The sequence below is a fragment of the Melopsittacus undulatus genome, chromosome 1, assembly GCF_012275295.1.
Source record: "Melopsittacus undulatus isolate bMelUnd1 chromosome 1, bMelUnd1.mat.Z, whole genome shotgun sequence".
NCBI classification, from domain to species: domain Eukaryota; kingdom Metazoa; phylum Chordata; class Aves; order Psittaciformes; family Psittaculidae; genus Melopsittacus; species Melopsittacus undulatus.
The window spans coordinates 99,524,469-99,550,515 of NC_047527.1; the positions used below are offsets into that span (position 1 = coordinate 99,524,469).

At 45.1% G+C, this 26,047-nt stretch overlaps 1 protein-coding gene across 1 annotated transcript in view; it reads right to left on the minus strand.

The window, feature by feature from the left end:
• Nucleotides 1–438: 438 nt before the first annotated feature.
• Nucleotides 439–26,047, minus strand: part of WNT9A (Wnt family member 9A) — a 50,204-nt gene continuing 24,595 nt past the window's right edge. Inside the window, exons 2-4 of the mRNA XM_005143968.3 lie at nucleotides 16,414–16,673; nucleotides 12,293–12,555; nucleotides 439–1,044 (exon numbers count right to left, since the gene is read on the minus strand). Coding sequence (XP_005144025.1) covers nucleotides 571–1,044; nucleotides 12,293–12,555; nucleotides 16,414–16,673 — 997 coding nt within the window. The 3' untranslated portion in view covers nucleotides 439–570. The remainder of the gene's footprint in view (nucleotides 1,045–12,292; nucleotides 12,556–16,413; nucleotides 16,674–26,047) is intronic.

Below are 26,047 nucleotides of genomic sequence, written 5' to 3' on the forward strand. Positions count from 1 at the left end.
AGAGCCTTGTTTGCTCAATGTGCAGAAACTCCCTTAAAGGAGCCATCAGGCCTGTTCCTGCTTACCCTACTCACATCTCTCCAGTTTTAGAAGGGGACATATATGACCACTTCCTGTACCATCATATTTGAAGCAGATATTTCTTTCCTATCTGCTTATCTCTCTAAGCTGCTGGGTAAGCTTCAGGAATAAAATAGTATAGGTTATTTATGACAAAGAGAATATACTAGCCCAGGAGTTCATGGAGGGTTGGTGGAACGATCAATATGTTCCAAGGATAAATGATCCATCAAACTGCGTAGACTAAGGTGAAGGTCAACTGGTGTCTAACCCCAGTGTGACAGGCACTTATTTCCACATAGTTGGACCTCATTAAAATTCAGTCTACAGGAAAACAAAACAAAACAAAACAGCAACACAGCTGGGTCACCTGTACCCTACAAAGTGCTTATGTCTCAACATAGCTTTCAGATCCCAGAAGGTCAATATCAAACCCTGTTTGTCTCCATATGCAGTTCTTATAGATCGCCATCACCCATCACCAAGGGTTGCCATCGAGCAGAAGACACATCAGTCTTTGCAGGTATAAACCTCTTCTCTCTGGGTGCACTGCTTGCATTCCACATAGCAGCACCAACGGACCTGGCACTGACATGGACGGGTGACCACCCGACTCTGTGTATTGTGCCCTCGCCCACAGCAGATGCTGTCACAGTTCTTGTCTTTGTAACATTTCCTTCCCGAAGTCCCAGGTGAGTATCTACTCATCATACAGAAACTTGGGGAATCGTCAATGTAGACAAGATCCGTAGTCCTTGGGATTTGATCACTGTGACCAGGGATTGACTTCTTGGGTGGGGAGATGTCTCCTTCTCCTGTGGCCTCATTGGTAGTGCTGCCCACTTTGAGCGATGTCTCGTACTTCTGCTTCAGCTGCTTCCCTATTTCATGGAATGGAGAGAGCTGCCTCCAGCACGTTCGAACAGTACAGGATCCAGATACGCCATGGCATTTACAGGTTGTCTCCACTCCAGCTTTGATGACCTACAGACACACAGAGCCCAAAAATAAAATCAGTTATGGGGGAAAACCATCAAGATACACAGAAAAAAACAAAACGTGCTAGAAGACACTCCTGGAACACAAAGTTGATGGCAGTACAAAAAATATATGTTGAAAGAGGACAGAGAACACATACTACAAGAAATATTTGCTTCAGAAGGGTCGCAGTTATGACAATACAGAATATGATATTTACCTGCTAGGATAATGCTTTATTGGCTAGTTAATTATACTAGTAAGGCGTACAAAGGCTGTCTGCTGCTGCCACTCATTTATGTAGATAGAAGTCGGAAGCTGTGATGCAACTAAGAGATCAATCCATGTTTTAGCACTTATTTATTTTAGCAAGAACAAGGAGATAAGGTGTAACAACCATAGAAGGAGTTGGTTTAGTGGGGAAAAGAGGGAGATTGCTGCTGTAACACACACAAACACACACGTGGGGTGGCACATGCTCCAGAACATGAGCATGGGAAGTAGGAACTTTCTCCATGCCACATCACATCGGACACCACTGTAAACTCACACAGCTCCCAATTAGCATCACAGGCTCAGTGGAAACAAGGTTAAGCTGCGTTGTTTCCATCAGTAGCAACGAGGTATAGCATCCCACCCATTTTGTGACTGAGCTTCATGTTGCTGAAATTTATATATATATAGTTCTCAGGAACACAGCTTGAATTCACCTTCACCAAAACCAGCATCTCTAAAAACATACAGGAAGCTTCTGCCTCTCCATCCTGTGTTCAAGATTCTATTCCAGAGTGCAGTAGTATGTTCAAAAGGACATGTCATTTTTTTTCTGCTAGCAATGTTTTTTAAAACAAAAAGATTCGTTGCTTGCTGGCCACACACAGGTTTAATAAAGCACATTTTCATGTAGGATGAAGCCTAAAGGTTCCTCATTCTTCTCTGGGTCCTCCCTTTCTCTGAAAAATTAAGATGTGAAGAAACAGAAAACAGACCCCCCCATCTTCTTCAGAGAGAGATTTATACCTGGGACTCCTCTATGGGCAACATGAGAGCAGACACATTATTGGGACAGTCACAGATAACTTGCATTTTGTCCACTGATTATAAACAGATATTTATAGTTCTAGTCCTCCCTCCCTGTCCCTTCCCCCAAAATAGGTTACATTTGGACTTTAAATGCATAAGGTATAACCACCCCTTAAAATAGCAAGTTAGACCAGAGTTTGTTTTACAGAGCTGCCTCCTGTCAGAGTACTTTTGAAAGTGCCCTTCTTTTGGGAATCTATGATATTTAAAAAACAAAAAAATAAATCTTCCCCCTCTGCCCATTAGGGCATCTGCCTACATTATGGCCTCATGACAGCAGAGGACTGGCTCCAGTCCATTTCCTGACCATCCAGTTCCTAATTATTTGGCTGCATGAGTCCTGCTGAGCACCATGTGCAAATGTGCAATAGGTCATGGACTCAGAATTGGGGTCTGGTCCAATCCTGATATTACAGAGATGTTTTTAGAAAGACAATATGCATAATACGGCCTTCAGCAAAGCCTGGCCAATGGTCACACTTCATTCCTGCGACAGCCAAGACCTTTTCAAATGCAATCCAATAATACACAGTAGCATTCAAACAAGTGACGGGTTACAGAGAGAGATGTGTTACTGCTTATAGTACTCAGCTGGGCCGGCTTGGTCAGGGGCTGTCACGCTCTGTGTGCCAAAGTGTCTAGCCAACTCTGCAAGAAATCCCACAGTGTTAGACAAGAGCGTACAGAACACGTTTCAACACCAAAAGAAAGAAAACTAAACCCCTCACCCATACCATCCCTTATGTAAAGTCACATTTCACTGGTTGTCCAGAAGTGAGAGCTGAGTTCATGTGAAACAAAGCTCCTATACCTGATTTCACACCCAGACCATCAGAAAATTAGGCAAAATTGCTGGGGTACTTGCAGAAGGGCTACACACTGCAGTCATTCATCAGCTCGGCTTTTTCTCAACCCTTCCACCTCCACCAACCTATTTGCATCTGCTCCACCTGGAACAGGAGACAACCACTGTTGAACAGGAGATGGGAAAGCAAGACACCAGCAGGAACTGGCCCAGACAGTAGACCCACTCCTGTGCAGAGGCTTGACTGGATTTGGAGCTGGTTGAACATGGCATAGTCATGAAACACAGGAAGAGAACCTGGAGACAGGGCTATTCTTGCCAGTAGCCACCTCTCCAGAGCTCAGTGGGAAAGCTGACTTTGCAAGTGTTGTGTATATATAAGATACATATACACACAGCTTATTTAAGGCATACACATGGGGCTGGTAGATATGGCACAACACAAATGGGAGATACAAATGCTGGTGGACTGGCAATTAGCAGATGGCAGCAAACTTCAGTCAGGAACAGTTGTGTTGGTTTAGGCACCTGAATCACACCATCAGGCTAGGGCTGACTTAACTGAGGCATGTGTTTGAGTTTAAATGCCTACGTTTGAGAAACACCTCTAAATTGCAGCTTGACTCAGTGAAGCCAAATCGGACACCTGCACATAGCTCCACTGAGCAGCTCTTCAGGCTCCACCAACTGACCACATCTCTACTTGCTTACACAAGCCTAGGGACCCACCTCACACAGGGGCACTTCAGTTTAGATATCTTAAGCTGCAAGGAGAATCCCACATTCTGGGACTAATGCAGGTGTCTAAATATCAGCATCTAGCGTTATTTGGGGTACTGTAAAACAGTGCCGTTCACCAACTGCCCCTGAAGGAGCATAAAAGTCTCTCAAAGGGTACCAATGCATATACTTAAGGAGACGAATCCTATTCTCATTTTGTGCTTAAACAGTGATGAACAAAGCCCCTAATGACTTCCAGCTCATTCTTTTCCTGACTCACTTCTAGCTCCTTATTAAGCAGTGGCTAGGACAACTTAGATGTCATGCACTGGTAGACCAAAGCATAAAAGGTTTCCATTGTCCTCATTCTCATAAATGCATCAGTTCATGAAATCCAGCATATGGATTTTCATATGGCCACTGTGCAAATTTGGTGCATCCCAACTGCCCCATAAACCTTCTCCTTGAAGCAGAGGGAAGGGCTCTCAAGAATGTTACGAGGCAGCTATAGTGAAAATACTAGAAAAACTTCTTCCCCAGCCAGCCTCCCCTGCTGCTGTCAGTCACGATGCAGCTACTCAGGGTGATGCATGATGGAGAACTGCTGCCTACAGGCCCCTAACCACCCACAAGCCAAAATGAATCTTGGCGAAGCCCTTCTGTTTCCAGTCTCATTCTCCAGCTTCCACAAAGACGTTTCTCCTCTTGCTGCACGCTCCTGTCAGAGACACTTAAATCTACCTCATTCCTCCAGGAAGCAGAGCAAGACTTATTCAAGTCAGCAGGTTGTTTGGAGCAGTGTTGGAGAAACCTTTTCTGACTGGGCCATGGGACAAAAGGGTAAATGTTTAGGTCATGCTTTCAAATGCGGAGGGGCTCCCAGGGTAGAATAACTTAGCTTTTATTATCTAAATGATTTTAGAGTACATAAGGCAGAGTAAGACTTCTTTAAAAAAAATGAAAAAGAAAAAGAAAAAAAAAGGCTTATTTCAAAAGCTGGAGGAAGCTCTTGTTTTCTTTTCAAGGCACACCATGGTTCAGAGCCTAATCTGCCTCCATCCTACATCGACCTGGACTTCTATTGAACACCCAGTGGCATCACCACTTATTAAATAACTTCATTGCATCTACAGCAAGGTAAGTGGCAACATGAATGCTGGTGAAGCTACACCTTGAATACAGTGTTCAGTTCTGGGCCCTTCACAGCAAGACAGACAATGAGGTGCTGAAGCAGGCCCAGAAAAGGGCAGAAAGTCTGGTGAAGGGTCTAAAGAATAAGTCTGATAAGGAATGGCTGAGGGAACTGGGTTTGTTTAGTCTGGAGAAGACTCAGGAGGAACATTATTGCTCCCTACAACCACCTGAAAGGAGGTTGTAAGCAAGGTGGGGTCAGTCTCTTCTCCCATGCAACAAACAATAGGACAAGGGGTAACAGCCTCAAGCTGCATCTGGGAAGGTTTAGACTGAGTATTAAGAAAAATCTCTTCACAGAGAACATTGGAACAGGCTGCCCAGGGAAGTGGTGGAGTCACCCTCCCTGGAAGTGTTCAAAACCAGCATAAATGAGACCCTCAGTGACATAGTCTAGCAGTGGTCATTACAGTCCTAGGGTAATGGTTGGATTTGATGATCTTGCAGGTCTTTTCCAACCTAGCTGATTCTACGAGTCTGTGTCATCGCAGATGTGAAGCAAAAGGTACTATCTTAAATACAAAGCACAAAACATTTCATGCTCCCTGTGGCTTAAATACATCGTAGCTACCACACATCAGCAGGGCTGTAGTAACTCAGGAGTAACAACACATTTGAATCTTTATTATAGTATATGCTGTAGAGAGCTTCTAAGCAAAGTGCAATTAAGAAAACTTGTGGGTCAGGGATAGCATCATACTGAAATTTTGTCCTCCCATTCTCCTCTGAACAACCACCTGATCTGGCAGTCTCACAAATAGGAGAACAGTTCGGGAGGAAAATAAAGCTCTTTGAGCAAATTAGTTTGTTCAACTTAGGAATACAAACTGCCATTGATCTTGTCGTGAGAATACCAAATACTGACAAAGGCACAATAAGGAAAACAATTATGACAGAGCAAGACTGAATAGTCTTTATTGGTACTTGCTGCTAAGAGGAAATTAGATAGCACCACAGGAGCGCCTGCCCAAATGGCTTTACAAGAGCCATAGGGAAAAGGGATCACAGCAGAGCATTGCTATGCAACATGTAATCCTTCCTCACAACAATGGCTTGCTACGAAGCTCAGACTAAGTGCCCCCATAATGATCAGTCTCAGACATGCTGCAACACACAATTTCTCAGTGTTTTAGCTGAAACACTGAGGACAGATTCCCATTCATTCCCAGCTGGATCATGGGGCTCTGGCAGTGGTTTTCAGACAACTCTTGTCTGGGCAGCAGCAGTCCAAAGCGGACACACAGCCGTGGGAATTCCTCAGTTATAGCCCCACTGTCGTCATGGCTGGTCTGCGGCTTGAAGGCTTCAAACCATTCGCTATGGTTTGGGGCAGAGGAGGGAGCAAATGAACCTCCTTAGAGTCAGGTCATCCAGGAAAAAGCCTGCCCTCATCTTGTCTTACTTCAGAAAGGTCTTTGGGATGCTTCTGTACAAATCAAATCTCTTCCATCCTCTAGGTACATATCCTCTTTCAATTTAAATAGGCTTAGTTATTCTCTCAGTTCAAGCATAAATGTTTGGACAGCAGCCATGGTCCCCATTTCTTCACAGGGCCCAAGGACCAGATTTGTTCCTTAACACTGGTTATTGCCATTGGTTGAATTATAAAAGTTTCACACATTGTTAGAAGTTTTCTTTTTCCTTCCCTTTTTCCCTTCTATCTTGTTTAAAAAAGAAAAAAAAACTTTCTGAGCCTGTTCTCAAGCTGTTTTTTCAGTTTTCCCTTTCCACTACCCTTTAAAAATATGAACACTCATATTTCAGTGAAATATGCATTAAAATAAATTTAAGCATAGAATAACATAACCCTACTTCAAATTGATAACTTTAAAAGTATTTTTCCCCCTTCAGTATTCCTAGCGTGTTTCACATACTAAAAAAGCTCCACATAAACAACTGCAATTACTTATGGGACACTGCAGGCAATTTTTTCCATAGTGTTGATTTCCAGGCCTTAGAAAGGCTTTGCCTGAGCCAATCTCAGCATGAAAGGAGGGGAAAATCTAAAGAGCATATTTATACATTCCTACCTGTCATAACTTGGTGCAATTAATACTGGTGGCAGCCCTGCAAACTGATCTGTACACACAAAGTCAAGAGCTAGTCTCAGAGAGGCTGCTATTATACTGAGGTACAAATAAAACCCAGCAAAGTATGATGCTAGATTTCTAACTGCAAACACACCCCTAAAGAAACTGCCTAGAGGATGTAGTTTATCTCCTTTTTTGCCATGCACGAACTGTATTAGGAAGCTCATACAGGTTTATCTCAAAAAAGAGCAGTTATTACACTTTCTGAGGGTATATTAAAACAGAGGTATTAGCACTTAAGCTTGCCGGTTCAACAGTTCTGGAGCTTGACTGGAATTATGTTTGCTACTAGGAACCATAAGAGACGGGATGGGCAGTGCTTGTAAACACTGTCTCTGCAACAGGAGACCAGAGTTCTAGTCTCTGCTTTGCTATGCTTGTGTGTGACCTTTAGTAAGTCACTTAATCTTTCTGGGTCTCAATTTCCCCTCCGTAAAATGGAGATACAGAAATGAAGAGGGTGGTATGCTCTGATAACATGTTATGTGATAGCTCATGAAGTTCTTCAGACAGATGATAGCTGGGCAAACATCTACCTGATATGGAAAGTCCATCTCCAGTGCAGAAGGCACGTTCAGCCTTTGAGATAGATCCCTGCCAGCACCGCCTAAGGGGAAAAGCCATTCCTTGCATGGACTTCCAAAACAAGTCAACAGCAAGGAAAAGTCCATGCACCTCCCACTGTCTTCTCCAGCGCATCCCACATGGTTTCAGAGATGCAGGTATAACCTGCCTCAGGATGAGTCTGGACTTAAACCCAACAGCAACAAGAGTGACTGATCCTCCAGGAACACACACATTGTCTGTGCAAACCAAAACATGTGTGAATACAATTAAGGAAGCCCCATGAAGGGAACCAGTTTCAAAGGGGCATATTGCCTAAAGAGATACCTTTGAGGAGGGAGGAATTTTGTTCTTCATTTCTGCCCTCTCATAGTTGTGCACTAAACACTCTTGGCTCAGAAGGAGACTGTGGTTATAGCCCTGACTTCAGGGTCCTGAATGCAAAGGCTCATTTGTGTCCCTCATTCTGGAAGAATACAGGGAAAAGGGAATGGGAACATGTCATTTTTTTCCCTTGGGTAACAGCAGCCCCCTTTAATGGTGCCCCTTGAATCTGTAAGACATGCTTGACCAGACATACCTCTGGAAGAGGTCAGCACTCCTGGGATTAAGAAACTTAGCAACGCTCCAGAGAGGGAGTTGGAAAGTCATGTTTAATGATACTTTGCTGAGAAACTGGGCAAATTTAATTAAAACATCACTTACTCAAGCCCAGTGGAACTAATTGAGTGCTCTAATATTCTGACTTTTCATTAATGGGCTACAAAAGAGGGCTGCACTTGTGTGTACAAGGGGGGAAGGGGGGGATAGGGGGTGGAGGAGGATATAGACAAGAGTTTTAGCAAGGCTGTCTGTGTTTCATTTAATATAACCAAGAAACTTCATTGCTGGTAACAGAGCTTTAATACAGTTGACTTCTCTCACCACCACTGCCACCCCCCATCCCCTTGTCACATACCCACATCTCCCCCCCAGCATACACCCTTCTCCAGCCAAGACCCCTCTGAAAGAATAGCTGAATGAGCCCAAGTAGATTTGGCAAAGGAAGGGAAATTGCTTTTTTTAATAAGTGGCCTATTCAGAGCTCCTACTTTTCAATAAAGAGGAGGCTGGAGAAGTCCTGGTCTAATTACCTCATCCTCACACTAGACAAGCTTGCCCTTTCTTTAGCAATTGAGGTCATATCATATAACTTTGTGAGCCATCATGGGCACAACGTGCTCAGTGATTATTTCATTGGATGCAGCAAAATTGGAGTCAGCCCATCAAGGTTATAAAAAAACAGAAGTAAAATAATAATTAAATGAGAACATCTACCAAGAGACATTAAAACTAGGCGGGATAGGATAATGTCACCCTCACAGAAATACACAGATTGTTTGTCAGTGTGACACCATGGAGAAAATGCCATGTTGACTAGAAGGGTGTAGGGTTGGTTGCCAAATCAGTCAATTAAGCACAGGTTTTTTTTTCTGGGTCTCAAGGGGATATTTATATGTTTTGCCATGGTTGGGAGTAATTAGATGGGAAGGATTATATGTTCTTAAGAATCAGTGAGAGAACACCAAGCTCAGGTTGTATCTTTAATAGGTATTTCTCCACTCCCTCAGCAAACACACACATGCACATCCATACGTATGCTGTAAGTACACCAGCATAGGCTGGCATTGGAGCAAGCTCTCATAGCAAAACCAAGTACTGGAAAAGCAAGTCTTTGTCCATTCTCAGCTCAGTCCAAACCAGCCTGTAGTGTAGCAAAGATTTTGGTTCATGTATGTGTGGCTTCACTAAAACATAAAATCTGTGGTTTGGGTAGAGAAAAAACGCAGCAGGTGCCAAGTAGGAGTTCAGGACAGCTGGCTTCAATCTCCTGCTCCACCATCAGTTTGCTGCACAACCTTGGGAAAGCCATTTAGTTTGCATCTCAGATCCTGCCTGAAATTATCATAATCACCTTTGTAATTCACAAAGACATTTAACACATTAGAGGCTGTAAGAGCAACCTAGTTATATAATATTCAAAATTGTTCAGTTCTAAATTGGCACAAACAGAGGCTATCTGTGCTCCTCCTACATTGTCTTTGGTTCACATCAAATATATATGACTTATTCAATAACCAAACTAATGTGTTTAGACTGTCATAGCATCTCCTGCGACTCAGTGTTGGGAAAGTCTATACAGCAGCAGTTAGTTGATGAGTAGCTTTGCTGGAGAAAGATAAGTAGAGGAAACATGATGAATATCACATTTTACCTTCATCAAGGAAAACAACAATAAATTCAGTGAGAGAACTTAGTACTGCCTAGTGTGCAACCCTCATCTTCCACCAATGCTGCACTTGCAGTGGGACCAGGAGGAAGGAAGCAAGCTGAACCTCATAGTAATCTACACCCAAGTGTAAGCAATATCAGAGACAATCCACTAACCCCACTAAAGTTAATGCTCAGGCTTCAAATCAGATTCAGTATTTTGAAGCCTGAAGCAAGTGCTTCAGTTCTGACTTTGCAATTACAAAGCCAGCCCCCTTTGACTCTAACATCTGATTATGACCTTAATGACACTATGCTGTGCCGTTGGTTTAGGTCCACATATCCTGACTATTTAGATATATGTTCTCTTAATCTTGGACCACGACCCTCCAAAAACCTTCCTTTTCAACAAGCAGTTTGCCTGGCTTCAATGATAGAACTGTGAATCTGACCAGACTATGGTACAATTATTTTTAGGAGCATAAACCGATAAATCCTTTTAACTGCTGCTGCAAATAGGCAAGGAAAGCTATCAGACAGTAATACCAACTCAACAGACACAGCATGGGTGAACAGAAATAGGAACGCTGGATTACTGACCTGCAGAGCAAAGGTCTTTGGCTTGGATGGTCGTGGGGGCTCTCCATATCCAGACAACCACCACAATTTACGCTGCTGTTTAATGCTTAGAAACCACTGCAAATGACCAGAGCCTGACTATCCCAAGTAAAGGGGGGACAGAAGATGCAAGAGACTCCCACTAATTCAGTGGGATGAGGACAAGGGAGGGCAGAAAGAAAGAGAATATTCACTCCCTCCAGTTTACTCTTGGAGTTTTAGCTCAAAGTTATATAGGCAATGTGTAGAGCAGCAATGACAAATAAGGACATCTGACTTAAATCTAAGACCGGATCTCAGCCATACGTGCATTCTGACTGCAGCTACTGGGGTGGAGAGCATGGGAGTTAAGTCAAATCTGTTGGGCAAGTTTCTTAGCCCCACCACTATGGAAGGGAGACATCCATGGAGTTACAAGAACATGTCAATGGCCTCTCAGGCCACAGCTTTGTAGGTGTTGGCAAGACTATATTATTATGACTCTGGAAAGGGAGGAAAGCTGGGACATCTCACAGCACTATCCAGCATGAAATCACAGCCTCTATGGACCACTTTCTCCATTTTCAGTCCCATCTGCTACACAGCCAGCTCCAAAGAATTGGGACAGGCCCTAGGGAACAACCAACCACAAGGATTAAAACAAATTTCCTCACCCTGCAAAGCCTGTTTCACATGTCAAAGAGCTGCAACAGGAGTTCAGAGGCACTGAGCCTTTTTATTCAGAGGCAGAAAAGCTGTCAGCCAAAGCCAGACACCAGCTAAATCCAGGACATGTCTAATCCTGATCTCTGCGCTGTCTAGGAGTATCTGGTGGTGGAGAGAGGGGAGACATTTTGCTGGCCAGCACTCACTGGTGGCATTCTCCAATGCCCCAACTCCACCGTGAGGAATGGCATTTTATGCATACGCACAGGAACAACTGAGCTGGGGTGGCGATTCCTAGAATGCACAACTGGCTGGGCTGCATTTGCCTGGGAAACTAGAGACACAGGTCCCCCCCATCGCAGTCCCAACCATCCATCCAATCACACAGACAATAACAAGGCTGGAAGATTATTTATAGCCTTACAGTATGTCCCCCTCTGAGGTTGGTGCAATGAAACACTGATCCTAGGCACCTGTGCTGGCCAATCTGCAGAATTTTAGTGTTCAAGCGAATCTAGGCTAGGTACAGCTAAGCAGATTATGGGAGAAGGTGGAAAGCCCCTTCCTTTCCCCTCTCTTGCTGGGATGACCCAGCAATTGCAGTCACTTTGTCCTTTACATCAGTCCTGCAGGGAGGCCCTCAGGCAGAAGGGTAAAGTCTCATAGGAAGAACATGGCATAAAGAGCAGAAAGTCCTCCAGCAGGGAGGATAAGGATAGAAAAGGAAACAAAGGAACTATACACCCAAGCACTATCTGCTGCAAGTCCAGCAGCTCTAGGCAATGTGGAAGGCTCTGCCAGAAAACAAGGCAGAGGGACTTTTAGGGCTGAGGTCAGAGAGTAATCTGCAGCCTGGTTTCCTGCCAGCTGGTTGTCCAGGCTAAGAAACCTTTATACTAAGGACATGATAGACTTCCCATGTTCTACTGAACTGGTGCAACAAAAGCATCCCTCAAACTGTGTGCAGCAGCATAACTCCCTTCATGTAAGCCTGAAGAACCTGTCCTTCCCTCCCTTTTGCAGTATAAGACCCTCTCCTCTCTGTTGAGAGCCATCAATCTTTGTTGCCATCTCATGTTTCCTAGACCTGGACAGTCCTGTTACTTTCCCTCTGATCTCACCCCATTTTCCACAACTCTTGAAGCACAGTAACAAAACCAAGGCACAGTCCAGTAACTAAGACTTCATTTGTCCAGCAGAAGGGCAACTCCATACATTTTCTATCCAACACTCCTTGTTTACACACATCTTATTGCCCCCCACAATCCCCAAGCAGTCTGCAACGCACCTTCATGCCCACAAGGTTATTGTGGAAGTCCACCCTGGCTCGCAGATCCTTGTTGGGCTTCCTCCCCAGGAACTCCTTGACAAACTTGTTGCTGTATTTCAGGTTGTCACCACAGCCACCCCACTGCCAAGCCTCGCGGTTCTCCAGATCAGGGGCCTCATCGCAGGTGCAACGCTCCATCCGCCCTGCGCTGCATGCCTTGGCCATGGCATGCGTCAGCCCTGCAGAGGAGATGGCGTACAAGAAGGCTGTCTCTTTAAAACCTGCAGGAGAGAGGAGGTGGCAGCTTTAGATGCAGCTGGAGCAAGGATTAAAGAAAGAAAAATTGAGGAAATTAAGGCAAAATCCAGTGTGAGAAAAATTTGAGTGATAAAGCGTCACTATGGTGGAGGACAAGGAATGATAGATAGAGGTGGCATGAGCCAGGATTCAAGAATGCAAATTAAATCCAGCCATCTCTGTCACCCTACAATCTCTGCCTGAGAACAGAGGCAAGAAACATGCCATGAAGGTACCATCACCAAGATACAGAAATACTGTGACCAAAGTGACACTAAATAGCAGGAATCCAGCATAGACTTCCAGTCTGATGGTTGGGAAAGAAGCCATGAGCACTCCTTGTTCCTTCCACACCCCCTGAAGAAAAAGAAATCACTAGATCCTACTGCAGTTCAACACAGTCATTAACAAGACACCTGAGGGCTTGGAAGCATACAGTAGGCAACCTGTCACAGCACCTCAAATGCCTCAAAAAGTGGTTTACCACTCAAGCTTTTAATGTACAACCCTTTTCTACACCTCTGTGCTCACCTACAGGAATGCAACAGCATCTGATGCCCCCAGTAACTGAGGTCCAGAGACCCCCATGATTTCAATTCAAATTATAAAATCCAGAAATAAAAAGCAAACATGCCAGTATTTATAGCTCCTTATTCTCCAGCTATGGAAGCCATAAACGACTGCATATTTGAGATGCAATTCCAGAACAGCTTTGGATCTGACTCAAGAAATCCCCCACTCAAAAATAACACAAGTGGATGGTGACAGTAGTGGATATATCTGTAAGCTGGTGTGTCAACCAAGGACATGCAGAGACACTGCCAGGTCATTTTTGGAACTGTTCCTTGGGAGGTGCATGGTCATCCAAGCAAGCTCACAGGGCACTGCCCTGGCCCATACCCAGAGCCTGCCTTCCCAAAGGACTCCCAGGTGCGTGATGTTGAACTTCAGCAGGAGACTGATAAAAATCCAGTCCAGGAGACTGAGGTCTGGTACTCCCAATGGAGCTGGCTCAAACCAGATTGTGGTTGAAGTTGTCCAATCATTCCTATTGCTTACCTGGAAAAAGAGAAACCTTTCCCTCACTGGAAGTAACACACTCACCAGGACACTGTAAGGAGTGGTCAAGGTCAAGAAAGCAAATTTGGGGGTTTTCCCCTCTTTATTGTCTCCCCAGGTTAGATCATGTCCTCTGGCACCCCAGAAAAGCCTTCAGCATTGCAAACCTCACTGGGAGTGGTGGCAGAAGTCTTTACTTAAATCACCCAATAAAACTCATGGGTGTGCAGACCACCAAACTCCTCTATATAGAAAATGCCTTCTAAGCAGTTTTTGTCTTTTGAAGGCTAATTCAGCTTTTTCTAGGTTGCACCCTAGGTCAGACTGCCCACATACCTGTCAAGGGATGCTGATGCTAGAGACAGATGCTCCCAAGCCTCCATTCTCCTGATAGCGGTGTCGAGAGGCCAGTCCTACAGTTTGGGCTATGAAATGGAGGGGCACCAGCTTGCTAACAGGAAGTCCTTGGTAGAATAGGGTGGTGTAAACCTTCCTCTGAGACACTGCAATTAGCAGCAAACAGCCTTGCTATGGTCCAGTTTAGTAGACAGCCCAGATCAAGCCAGGGGTCTTCAAATAGGTTGTAGAAGGACTGAATTCAGAGTGATTGTGAAATCTTATCACAAAGTCAGTGCCAAGCAACCACATTGCAGACCGTGTTTGATGGAAAGACAGGAGGAATGGTTCAGTTGCCAGATTCTCCCCCTCCATGAATCTGCCCCATCAGCTTTGCTCTATTCCTCCCCTTCTCCATCACCTAAAGTTTCACAGATTCCCAGTGCCCATCAGCACGGGCATCATCTTGCCCACAGCCAGCTCAGGCAGCTTCCAAGCAAGTCCATGTGACATCTGGCTCCGGCCAGATTTAAAGCCATCTCTGCCATGCACTATTTGATTGCACCAAGATATTTTGTAACAAGATAATGAGCTTTAAATCAATGCAGGCATTCTAACCCCCGGTGCATTGACAGCCTGCCATCCGCAGCTATCCAGTTTCAGACATTTCCAAAATTGTTTGTGAGTATCCAGAGAGGATAACAAGTCCCTTAAACAATCCCCTGTTATTTTAAGAAACAGGCTGCATCAGCCCAAGTTGCAAACCAGCAGCCGGGCTGTTCCGGTGACCAAGTGTAAAAATGGAGGGAGAAATTTAAGTGCAATTGGGGGGGGGGGGGTTGCCTTCCTTCCAACCCCCCAACCCCCTTCTCTCCTTTAAAATCTGCAATGGTCCTGAAGGAGAAGAAGAAAGCCCACACCAGCATATTTGGATAACTGTGTCTTAGTGGGTGATACATGTGTGCCTTTGCCCTGGGGTATCACTTGCTGCAATGCTGAACCAGGAACCAGCAGCTCCCGAGGGGAAGGAGAAAGATTTACAAGGCAGTGTGTTATGCTGCAGGAACAACTTCTGAAGGATTTACAGCATCAGTGGAGAGCAGAGATGTTGTAGGGACATAAAACATGGAAGAATGAGACAGCAGGCAGAACCTTGCAACCCTCAGAGTTGTATTTATTACACGGGGTCCTGACAAGGGAGGGGGGTTCTCAAGGGTCTTTTAAGACAGCTCACGTTCAGGCTGCTTCAAAATACCCCTTGCCAAGGGCTACCCCCAGAGGCAGGCATGTCTGAAGGAACAAGCTGTGGCCTCCAGGTGTCAGCATGAGAAAGTGCTTGGCTTTCCCAAGACAACATTAATCCAGGGACTCCTTTGGCATGCGGGGCTATTTTTAAATGTCTTGCAGCTCTGGCTGGACCTCTTGGGTTTCATAAGGACTTTCCTTGTTTCCACTGCAATCAGTGACAGTGCATTAGTTAAGCCCTAGCACTTCTGAATTACTCCTCCTCACTAATTAGCAAGGGAGGGAGGGCACCTTGCAAACATCTGCTCTTATCTTTGAGTACATCAAATCCTGGATTTGTGTATGTCCAGGTCCATTGCTGAGCATGGGACTTCCTAGAAGACACTAAAGTCTTCAAGATCCATGCAAGCTACTTGTAAAACGGTTCTGATGCACCATTAGCTGCAGTCCAGAAATAAGAACTGGATTTTACTGGGTTGGTGCAGGAAACTGGACTATGAGGTAGCACAAAGGAAGGAGATAAAAATATCACCTGGTCCTCCAATACTCTCAGCTTCTGGTCATCTCCACCTGAGCTACTAGAAGAGTTGTGGGAATTACCCACCATTTGCATCCAGGGAGCTTTTATCTGGGTAGAGCGACAACAGGACACAAGCATTTGCCCATTTTGCCCCACACTATGATATGGGTCCCCATAACAGGGCAGCACAGAACAGTCCATTTTGGTTTATTCCCCTTAATGCATTTTCTCAATTTCTTTCCTGAAAAGTTGATATAATAAATGGGGGTGGGGGAGGACTGGAACAGCTTTGGGAACTTCAACACCTTCCCCTCCAGCAACAGCTCAACTTCCATCAGAAGTGAGAAGCAACTGTAGTTACTGGCAACAGATACACACATGAACACCTCCAGCCTCTAATGAAAGGAGCCAGGGGAATCAGACAGGGGTTGCTTAAGTAATACAAGCATATACAATACTACCATATAGCACATCTTTTGCTTGGTGTGAATTTTCAAGGATGAGATGAGCTTAGCTTAGTGGCTACCTTCTACAAGCTCCTGGTGAGGTGGTGATCCATCACTGGCAAAGGATGCATCAGGATGACCACCCTGCAAAATGCCAGGGAAGACAATGTGTGCAGGGGGTGCCAGCACCTTCGTCTAAGACAGTCATCCGTCCATCCCCCCCCCACCCTACTCACCTCTCTTTAACAAGCTGGCCCGGTAGCGACCCTCAAGGGTGCAGTTCCAGCGCTCAAAGCGAAACTGGTACTGGCACTCCAGTGCACTCATGCTGATTGCCTCCATCAGGGTCTCAGCCACGCCAGGGTCCCGCCGGCACATCCTGCGCTGCTTCTTCTCCAGCTTCAGGCGGTCACAGACTTTGTAGTGGGCTTTGACGGCAGCTTCCTCCATTTCTGAGGTCAGAGGGAGGATGGTCAGGGGCTCGTTCCCTGTCAGCCTGCAGGGGAAAAGAGTAGCACAACAGTGATGATAGAAAAACCACAGCCTGTGGTACAAGTGGGAGCCATGGCAGGCTTTCCCTGGTTGAGGAACCACGTGGGGCTTGCTGACTTCTAGGCAAGGCTTTTTGCAGTGAATGTGCAAGGTGGGAGCAAGAGAAGGGTAAGAAGCAGTATTTGGATTTATGTTCTCTACCAGCTCTCACAGCTTGCTTGAATGTAAGTCCTTGGCAATCTTCACCCCAGGACTGTGTTGAAAACTGAACTAGGAAAGAAATAATTGAAGGTACCTAACTGCATGAACTTGGGAAACTAGCAAAAATATGAGCACTACAGTCACTCTCCTGTGCATAAACAAAAAAAAAAAATCACTTTAGCACATCAAGCAGAGCTAGAACTGGCTTGTGAAGGTATAGAGGATGATTTATCCCACCAAACCAAGAGACACATCAGGAAAGCTTGTGTAGCCACCTTGCCTTCAGCAGAATTGATTCTGACATAAAACTTAGTGAGCCACAGCCTGAGGCTTGAGAGCAGGAGACACTTTCCAGGAGAATCTGCCAAAAGCTTTTGCAAGGCAGGATTAGCCCAGAAACCTAAAACATGGCCTGAAGAAATGCATGTCCCATTGCCTTCTCCCCTCCTCTGCCTTCTCCAAACACAAGGTCCTTGACTCATACAATGTGCAACAAAAGAAGCCAGCGTACTGTTCCCAGTATCAAGTGATGAGCTGCTGGAAGAGAACCAGGCTGGCATCAGCCCCAGGGAGCAGAGAGGCTTCAGAAACATCTGCTGGGCTCATGAGCCATTTGTTGGCCAGGCTGCCCACACCCCACTCTCCTGGCTCTGTCCTTTTCTGGCCAGGTGCCAGTCCACAGAGTCAATGGGAATCACTATGCAGGGTTTCAAAGGACCTGAAGACATTTCCCAAGCCAAAAAGGAAGAATTGCTTAAAGCCTGAATTGAAAACATGCTGGAATGCTGCAATCCTGCACAGGCGAGCATGCGGATGGGCCGCAGATTCAAACATCTCCATTGCTGCAGGACCACTGGGGAAAATGGGGTGATAGGCACAGGAGGCAAGCACACACTCACCCCCCTTTCACTGAATGCAGAGGAATCCTGGAAAGCATTTAAACCCCCACCCAGTGGCAGCATGTGCTTTCCTTTTTTAAGGAGGATTTCTCTCTTCTTCTGTCCCTACCTGCCCTTGTCAAAAGCCCCTCTCCAGCTTTCCTGTCAGCCTCTTTAAGCACTGGAAGCTGCTCTAAGGTCTCCCCAGAGTCTTCTCTTCTTCAGGCTGAAGAAGCCCAGGTCTCTCAGCCTGTCTCCACAGGAGAGACTGAAAAAACAAGCAGTGAAATGTTCTTTTTCAGTTACCTTCAGGTAATTTCTGGAAATTAGGATTTCCAGAAAAACTGTAATGGTAAAACTGAAAAGTCAGTGATTTGTGGGGAGCATGGAAAGCTAGTGTAACCCAGTGAAGAATTTCCAAAAAAATAGTTCTTCCCCAAATTCTGCTCACCAGAAAAATTATAATAATATCCAAAAGGCCAAACAGCAAGCTCCATCTGAAGCACTGACAAGGTTTAGCCCTCATGTTTTTGCTCTGTTTCAGCTCGGACACTGTGTGGGATTTGGTCACAACTGCTTCCCAAGGAGACAGGACATCATCCAGCCCTGGCACCCTGTTAACCAAAGCTCCAAGCAGGCTTGTTTGTGAGAAAGGTGGCTTGGTCTGAGCTTCACAGTGGTAAACACCTGTAATGAAATCTCCAGGACATTAATTCCTTGCCTTCATCAATTCTTCTGCTCTGGAGATTCATTTCTGCAAGCTTTCACAGTTGGCACATGGGATATCCTCAGATGGCAAAGAAAGCGGAAGACATAAAAGCAATTTCTACAGCTCCCCCTCCCCAGTTAACCTGTCCAAATAAGCAGGTACTGTTAAGCTAAGTGTTCTGGAAAACATAAGGTCTGAGTATCATGTAGCAGATGTCTACTGCAATGAGAAGAGATACAGGAATGGATTCTATAGAAAGATCTCTGCAGAGCAACTGCTGATTTTGAACCCCTTCCCCATCTCCCCTGTTAGGTGTTTGGCACTGAAATACTTCAAAGTATGGCTCCCCACAAGATCAGCCCTGCAAAACTTGCTGATGGCACAGCCCAATTGCATGTATCTCAAACAGAAGACATTTAGATAAAAAACAAAGAGCGAGGAATAGGGAGAAGAAAGAAAAACAGAATTTGCAGTGCTGTACAATACCAGAGGACTGGCCTCCAACAGCCACTTTGAATGGTTGGGAAGCCCTGGGAAACAACAGAAAATTGAAGCATTAAATTGACTAATTGTCAGCAATGTACATTTTCACTGCTTTCTGCAAAAGGCTTTGGTAGAAGCTCACCTAATATCTGTGACACATTGACAACAGCCACAGTGAGCTGAGAAGCAGTGCCAGCACACCTTTCATCCCTTCCTCAAAAACACACCCAAAAACAAGACACCAAGACAATGCTCTGTAAAAGCAGAATACACCTTTTCCCACCTCCTGTTTCCCAACTCAACTCTGCCCTGTCCTCATCCATCAGAGAAAAGGACTTGAAAGTCCAAATTAGTAAAAAATAATGCATATGCAGTGCACATGCTGAACGGACCATCATCACTGCCTGGTCTGAGTCTACTGCTCAGACTAATTTCACTGGCTTTCAAGCTGATCCTAATCAGAGTGAGGCAAGTATACTAGGAAAGCATCTCCAGAAAGTGACAAGTAAATTTAGAGGAGAGACTTTTACTACCCAGCAAGCAATGAAGCTCTTCCAGGCCAAGACTTCCATGAGCAAAACCAACATATGTGCATGCACACCCATACATCTCTCTCCCTAGCACTGGATGGATGCCTATTTCAGCAGCAAGGGGACCAATGCAGCAGCCTCAGCTCTGTAGACATGTTCCAGGGGTGAGGTGGCACTTTTCAGAGCATGGCACCAACAAACAAGTGCAGGCAGAGCCAGGGAGCGCCTGTGCCCCACCTGACACATTGCCTTGGAGCTGCCGCTGCATGGAACCTTTATAATCCTATAAAGCCCTTTTATGCAACCTAGGCTGAGTGAGGTCCTGTAAGGCAACTGTGTCAGTCTGATGCTTTCTCAGCACCTCACAAAGACCAAGCTGTTCTTTCCAAGGAATTTTTTCAGGAAGGGGGGGTGGTTTTTATTTTATATTTTATATTTTATTTTATACACACCCTATCCACAACTGTTGGGATTAAACTGCCAGCCAACACTCTGCAATTGTGTCATTTTGGAGTCCCTGCCACTGCACAACTCACACCGATAGCTGAACAGCCAAGTTTTATCTGTAGCACCATGGAAATATTGCTCTTCCAGAGAGGCAATTCAAACTGAACCCTGCTTTCAGCCCATCTTAGAAGTCAAGATATTTTATTGCCTCGTCAGTTCACACTTTCATCAGTGTCCCTGTATTTTCTCTTGCTTAACTGGGGATTTTCCCAATGAGAATTTGAGGGGGATGAGACAGAAGTAAGGCGCCTGCATAGACCTGTGAGTGCATTCTCGTTTTTGACATGCTCAAGAGTTTCTTTTGCAAGTGCCGCCAGAGATGCGAGCCAAGGTGAGCTGCTTTCCTGCAAGGAAATACCTCTGCTCTACCCGCCTGGAATGACAGGCTTGCTGAAATATTGCATTCCTATCCCGGCACTTCCTTCTCTGTTGGGAGATTAATCTTTGGTACATCTGTACAACGACCAAATTGATTTCTATTTTCCCTTCTTACATTAATGTTCTCTCTGCAATATTGCTGCTCTTCAAACCCTTTTCCTTCTCTTTCCACCACTTCTTCCTTTTAATAATTAAGAAGCTACAAAAAAGGTTACAACTTGAACACTGACCTTCACTACAATACATAAACGATTCAAATTGGTGAGTTATTTACACCAGGCCTACATTTATTTTGCATCCAACAACCTTGAGTTGCCATCTCTCCCTCACAATTGCTCTCCCACAATGTGAAGCAGTTTTCCCCCATCCCACAAAAGCTAATTACTATTTGAAGTGCAAGAGGCCAAAAGTCCACGAAAATTCTGAATTCCATGGCAAGTGATGAAAACTTGCTATTTGGAGCAAGAGCTGGCCATTGAAGAATCACCTACCTCATTCTGCACTATGCTTGTTTTTTTAAGTAATCACATACAAGTACCACCATTGTGCTCACACTAACTAAACACCCTTTAGAGGAAACCAACCTCAGTTCTGCCCCTCCCAGAGCTATCAGGATCACAGAATAGTTCAGGTTGGAAAGGACCTTAAGGTCATCCAGTTCCAGCTCCCCTGCCATGGGTAGGGACAGCTCACACTAGACCATGTTACCCAAGGATCCCCAATGTCATCTGGGATAAAAGGCAGCTTTCTTCTCTTTGCTACTAAATAATTAAGGGGTAGAAAGAAAACAGAAAACTAAAGGCAGATGTAAGTATACTTGCTCCAAAATACATTGCTCACCCCAGCATACAGGCATTCATGTTTATTGCTGCCTTGCTTAAACCACAAAATCCAGAGCCACGCATGCTAGGTTTTAAATTCTTTACCATTCTGAGCTAGAAAGCCAAAGGTTTCCACTTTGATTAATGCATACATGTGCAAAAAAAGAATGCATATCCCATTAAGTCCTTTCAAAAAAATAAGGCAAGGCATTCTCCAAACCTCAGCAAGGATTTTTTGGCTTCCACAATATCCTGCCATCTCAGCAAGTGTTAAGTCATTTCATGAAAATTGCTCTGTTAGAGTTATTCACTTCTACCCTAACCCTTCCTCAGTGTAGTTTTTCCACTGATCTCCTCTGGATTGGTAGTATAGCACTGTGGGAGTCATGACAGGAGGATAATTGTTTCACCCAGCCCAAGATGTAGACCATGCAGGGCTTTACGGAGCAGAGCTGAACAGCCTACACTCCACTTAGAAATCAAAAACATGTTTGCTAAAACTCCATCTATGCTGGCAGTTTACAAGGCTTCCTCCCCTTACCCACAGACACTGCACTTTCTGCACATGCTGGTTATCTTCCTCCAAGGTCACTCACAGACAGCTCTGCTCTGGGCTTACCTCTCCTTTTTGCTGTTCACATCATTCACTATAAACAATGGTGTCTTGCTGCTGAGGACCATTAAAAAGGCAAACACATCTGGAAACTCCAGCAACAGAATACAGCTATTGTCATCACAGTTTTCTCCCAATTGCCATTTTGATCCTTATTTTCCTTTTGATAGCACAGTACACATACCCAAAGCTTTCCCTTACATAGCAACTCCTCAAACATGGGCTTCTTAATAGTGCCAAAATCTCAGCTGCAGCTTCCACTTGCAAAATAAATAATTAACAGCTCCCACTATGGGGACCACTACAATATTACGTGCTTCCATCAACACATGGTAGGAGCAATAGGGCCTTGCAGCCTCCCTGCATGCAGGTAGTAAGCAGCCATAACTCACACATGTCCCAGAGAACATCAGTTTCAACTTCTTGGATCAGTTTCTGAGGGGTGGCAATTTTGAGGAGAGAGGAGAAAAGGATGGAGGAGAGAGGGGGAATTTCCAACCAGATAGATCCCACTTATGAGGCAAGAAAGCACCCAACTCCACCAGGCTCCTGATGAAGTATGCTTAGACAGATTTTCTTTTTGTAAGACATAAAGGTGCAGATTTTTATAGGCTTCAGTCATTCAAATGTGTTTGCAATCACTCCTCTGCCTAGGTAGATCTAGACAGTGGTTCCCTCTGGGCTTCTTTGAAGATTGTGGGCAAGGGGATGAACAAGTGGGCTGGCAAGGATCTGCTGCACAAACCTGCGAGGCTTCTGAGTTCTATCAAGAGTTATTTCTAGCATCCAGCAAAGAGAGGACTAACAGCTGCTTCTGGAAGAAAGAATTTGCTGGTGCAAATCTCCAACTCTTCCCCTTCCACCACCACCTCCCTGTATGCTACTAGCATTCACAGCAGCTACTCTGATCTCAAATAATTAAGCTATTTTCAGGCCCAGGTGTTACCACAGAGACATATTTATGCCCAAGTTTCCCATTTCAGCCTTATAGCTGAAAATCACCCAGAAGTCAGAGGACTTCTCCCAGGCTGCTGAACAAAGCAGCCCAAGTGAAATCTCCCCACACCATCTGTCCTGTCTTAAGAGGACTGGACCCCCAACACCCTTAACAGAGTTGTCACATCACTTCAGAAGGGATTTTTCTGTGAATGAGGCAAGACACAGATGGTTGCCTCCCAGATGCAAGATGGTTCCTGCCCAAGGAGGCTGTGAACGCTCCATCCCTGGCAGTGTTCAAGGCCAGGTTGGATGAAGCCTTGGGTGATATGGTTTAGTGCGAGGTGTCCCTGCCCATGGCAGAGGGGTTAGAATTAGATGATCTTAAAGTCCTTTCCAACCCTAACTATTCTATGATTCTATGTATAAATAAGCTTCCATGCAATTTTCCTGCCAAAACATGCCCTCAACTTCTCCTGTACAAATTACCAAAAAGAAGTTTGGCACAGAGTCTATGAGGGCAAAATTTAGCAACTGAAGGAAAAAATACTTCAGTGAATGAGCAGGGAATACGTGACTCAGTTCAGATGTGGAGGGCTGGAGATGTTCTTGGTACGGTGAAATCCTGCATAGGATCCATGGAGCCAAGATGCCATGAGGAACAACTATTTTTGCACTGTGGCAATCAGAAGCACCACAAGCAAATACTTCAAGCTGCTGCAGCATTTCCCACTCATGCAAGGCATAAGACCTGCACAGGTTATGAATTACAGCTAGCAGCACTCTACTGAAGGAAGCAATGCCCTCCCTTCTGCCCAATGAGGAGGGCACAAGCACAGAACCCCACAGCAGAAGGAAGCAGCCTTGGGTCTTTCAACTCTTGGTGATGTTCCTGAACCACAAGGCTGAATTACCTCTCCTCCTCCCTCCGCACCCTCCCATTACAACGAACCTTATTCAAGAAGTTTCCAGTTCATCAGAGGAAAACTTTTTTTTAGGTAAATATCTCAGTTACAACATTCAGATTCACCAGCATAGAAATTATACAAAGAGAAGGCAAGCATCAGGACCAGCTGTACAGGCACTTGCAACTTCATGGCTTGTGCTGAACAGCTCCAGCACTAAGCCACCTTTAAAAAACTCTGATGGGTTTTTGAGGTGTTTAGTTTTTACAGCTCACTGACTATTAGCTGCCCTTGACTGGAAGGTCCCAGGTAGCTAGGCCCAAGAGCTGCTTGCGACTAATCCTGCTGGTGCAATTTTGCCCATAAGCAAGCAGAAGTGGAGAAAGGAAGAGGGGAGGGGAAGGTTGTTTCCTCTCCCCTTCATCCTCTCAAGAATGAAACAGCAATCAGCAAGATTTACGAAGGATTTTCAACTCAAAACCAGCTGGTGAACTGCGGTGCCAGTGGAATGCATGGGCTAGGCAGCAACAGGGGCTTTCACTCCTGATTTAAGACAGCATTAGCTTTGCCCTTGGCAGCCTGTGCCAGGAGTTAACCCCCCACCAGTGCCCCACTCCTTGGCTGGACAGCTCCTGGACCCCCACCTTATGACCCATTGGTGCTCTTTATCCTGATCACTGCTCACTTTTATCTTATTTATATTGGCATGAGTCCTTCTAGACCATTGGCTGCGTGCTTTGGTGTGGGGAAGCGGTTAAAAGGGGAGCAATGTGGTGGAAGATGAGAAGTACAGAGAATTAAAAACAAACAAACAAACAAAAAAAATCACAAAAATAAATAAAAAACCCAGCACAGTTTGTTGTTTTTTTTCCTCCCCATTTAGCTCCACATGGTATGGAGGGAAGCAAATTAATATTTCCAGAGTATTTTCCATGACAGGATGAATAGGCAAGACACACACATGCACAACACATCCACACCCTACAATAACACCTTCTGACAAGAGGAAGGCAAAACTACCATAAGGTAGAGGGGTTGATTGTGGTGGGGTATTTTTTTTTTGTTCTTTTGTGGCCTGGATGTTTTGTGGGGAGGTTTTGGGGTTTGTTGGGCTTATTTTGTTTGTTTGATTTTGGTTTTCTTTTTCTTTTTTTATTTTTACACTGCTGAAAGCCCTGCCCAATATCTCCATGACAGAAAAATGACATTCATAGATCACACTTGTAAAAGAGATACCTAACCATCCCTCCTATGCCTTGCTTTTGAATAGCTTTGGTGGCATTGAGGATCAAGAGAAGACATAACACATTACACAGAGGACTACAGCAAAAGAATTTCTACCAGATTTTAAAGCCAGCATACCAAAGGAAACAGGCCAGGTGCTCAACAGCATGATATGTTCCAAGCATAGAAAATCCAAGTCCATGATCTTTCTCAGTAACTTCCCTTGTCTTGGGAGAAGGGAGATAACCATAGCCAAGGATATTTAGCATTTGAAATCTAAACAAAGAGAACCAAAACCCCCACATTTTGCTCATTGATTTTTGTACTGCTTCTGCTTTATTCCAGCAGGTTTATGAAGGCAGGATTGGAAAGCATCACTCATGGGTAAGGGCACTCCTAGTTCCCGAAACACCTCCCGCCCATCCTTCCGGCTCTCTCCAGTTCAAGCTACTGACATGAAGGATGACCAAGTCCTGCAGATCTGCCCAAGGGCTGGGGGCTCCACAGGACCACCTCACTCAGGGCAATGAATGGATCAGACCTTTTGACTCAGGCAAGGCACAGTATGAAATAAATAATAGATACTACACACTGAGATTGAAGCATTTTTTCCAAACAGCACATCATTAAACTAAAGACTTATTGCCACCGGATGTTATGAAGCCCAAAACTATTAATAGATTCCAGAAGGGATTAGACAAATTTAGGAAAGGGAGGTTCATTCAGGTGGGTGATGAAACATGAGGGCTTGAACACAGCCTCTGGCTCAGGAAGGTTCTAAACCACTGACTGCCAGGAGCAAGCAGGACATGCCAGGAGACACCTCACTTGTCCCACTTCCCCTTGGCTTCCCCAGATGTCCATGCCTGACTGAAGAAACCTTTGGTTCAACCCTTAATAGCAGTGATGTTCTCAGCACCAAGACAGACACCTGCACGATGCGCTGACAGCAAGAACTGCCCCAGTGGTGTTGAGCACACACCACACTAACACTTTGCTGGACTCATACATGCAGTGCGTCCTGCTCTTTCCTTGGAGAGGCTATCACTGCTGTGCTCGCTGTCAGCAGCTCCACCTCCATGGTCCCAGCAGCAATCCTTCCACATCCCCAGCAAGCCTCCCACCCACAACAGCCCTCAGCACATCGGGACGTGGGCATGCCTTGCACAGCTTCAGCAACAGCACGGCCAGCC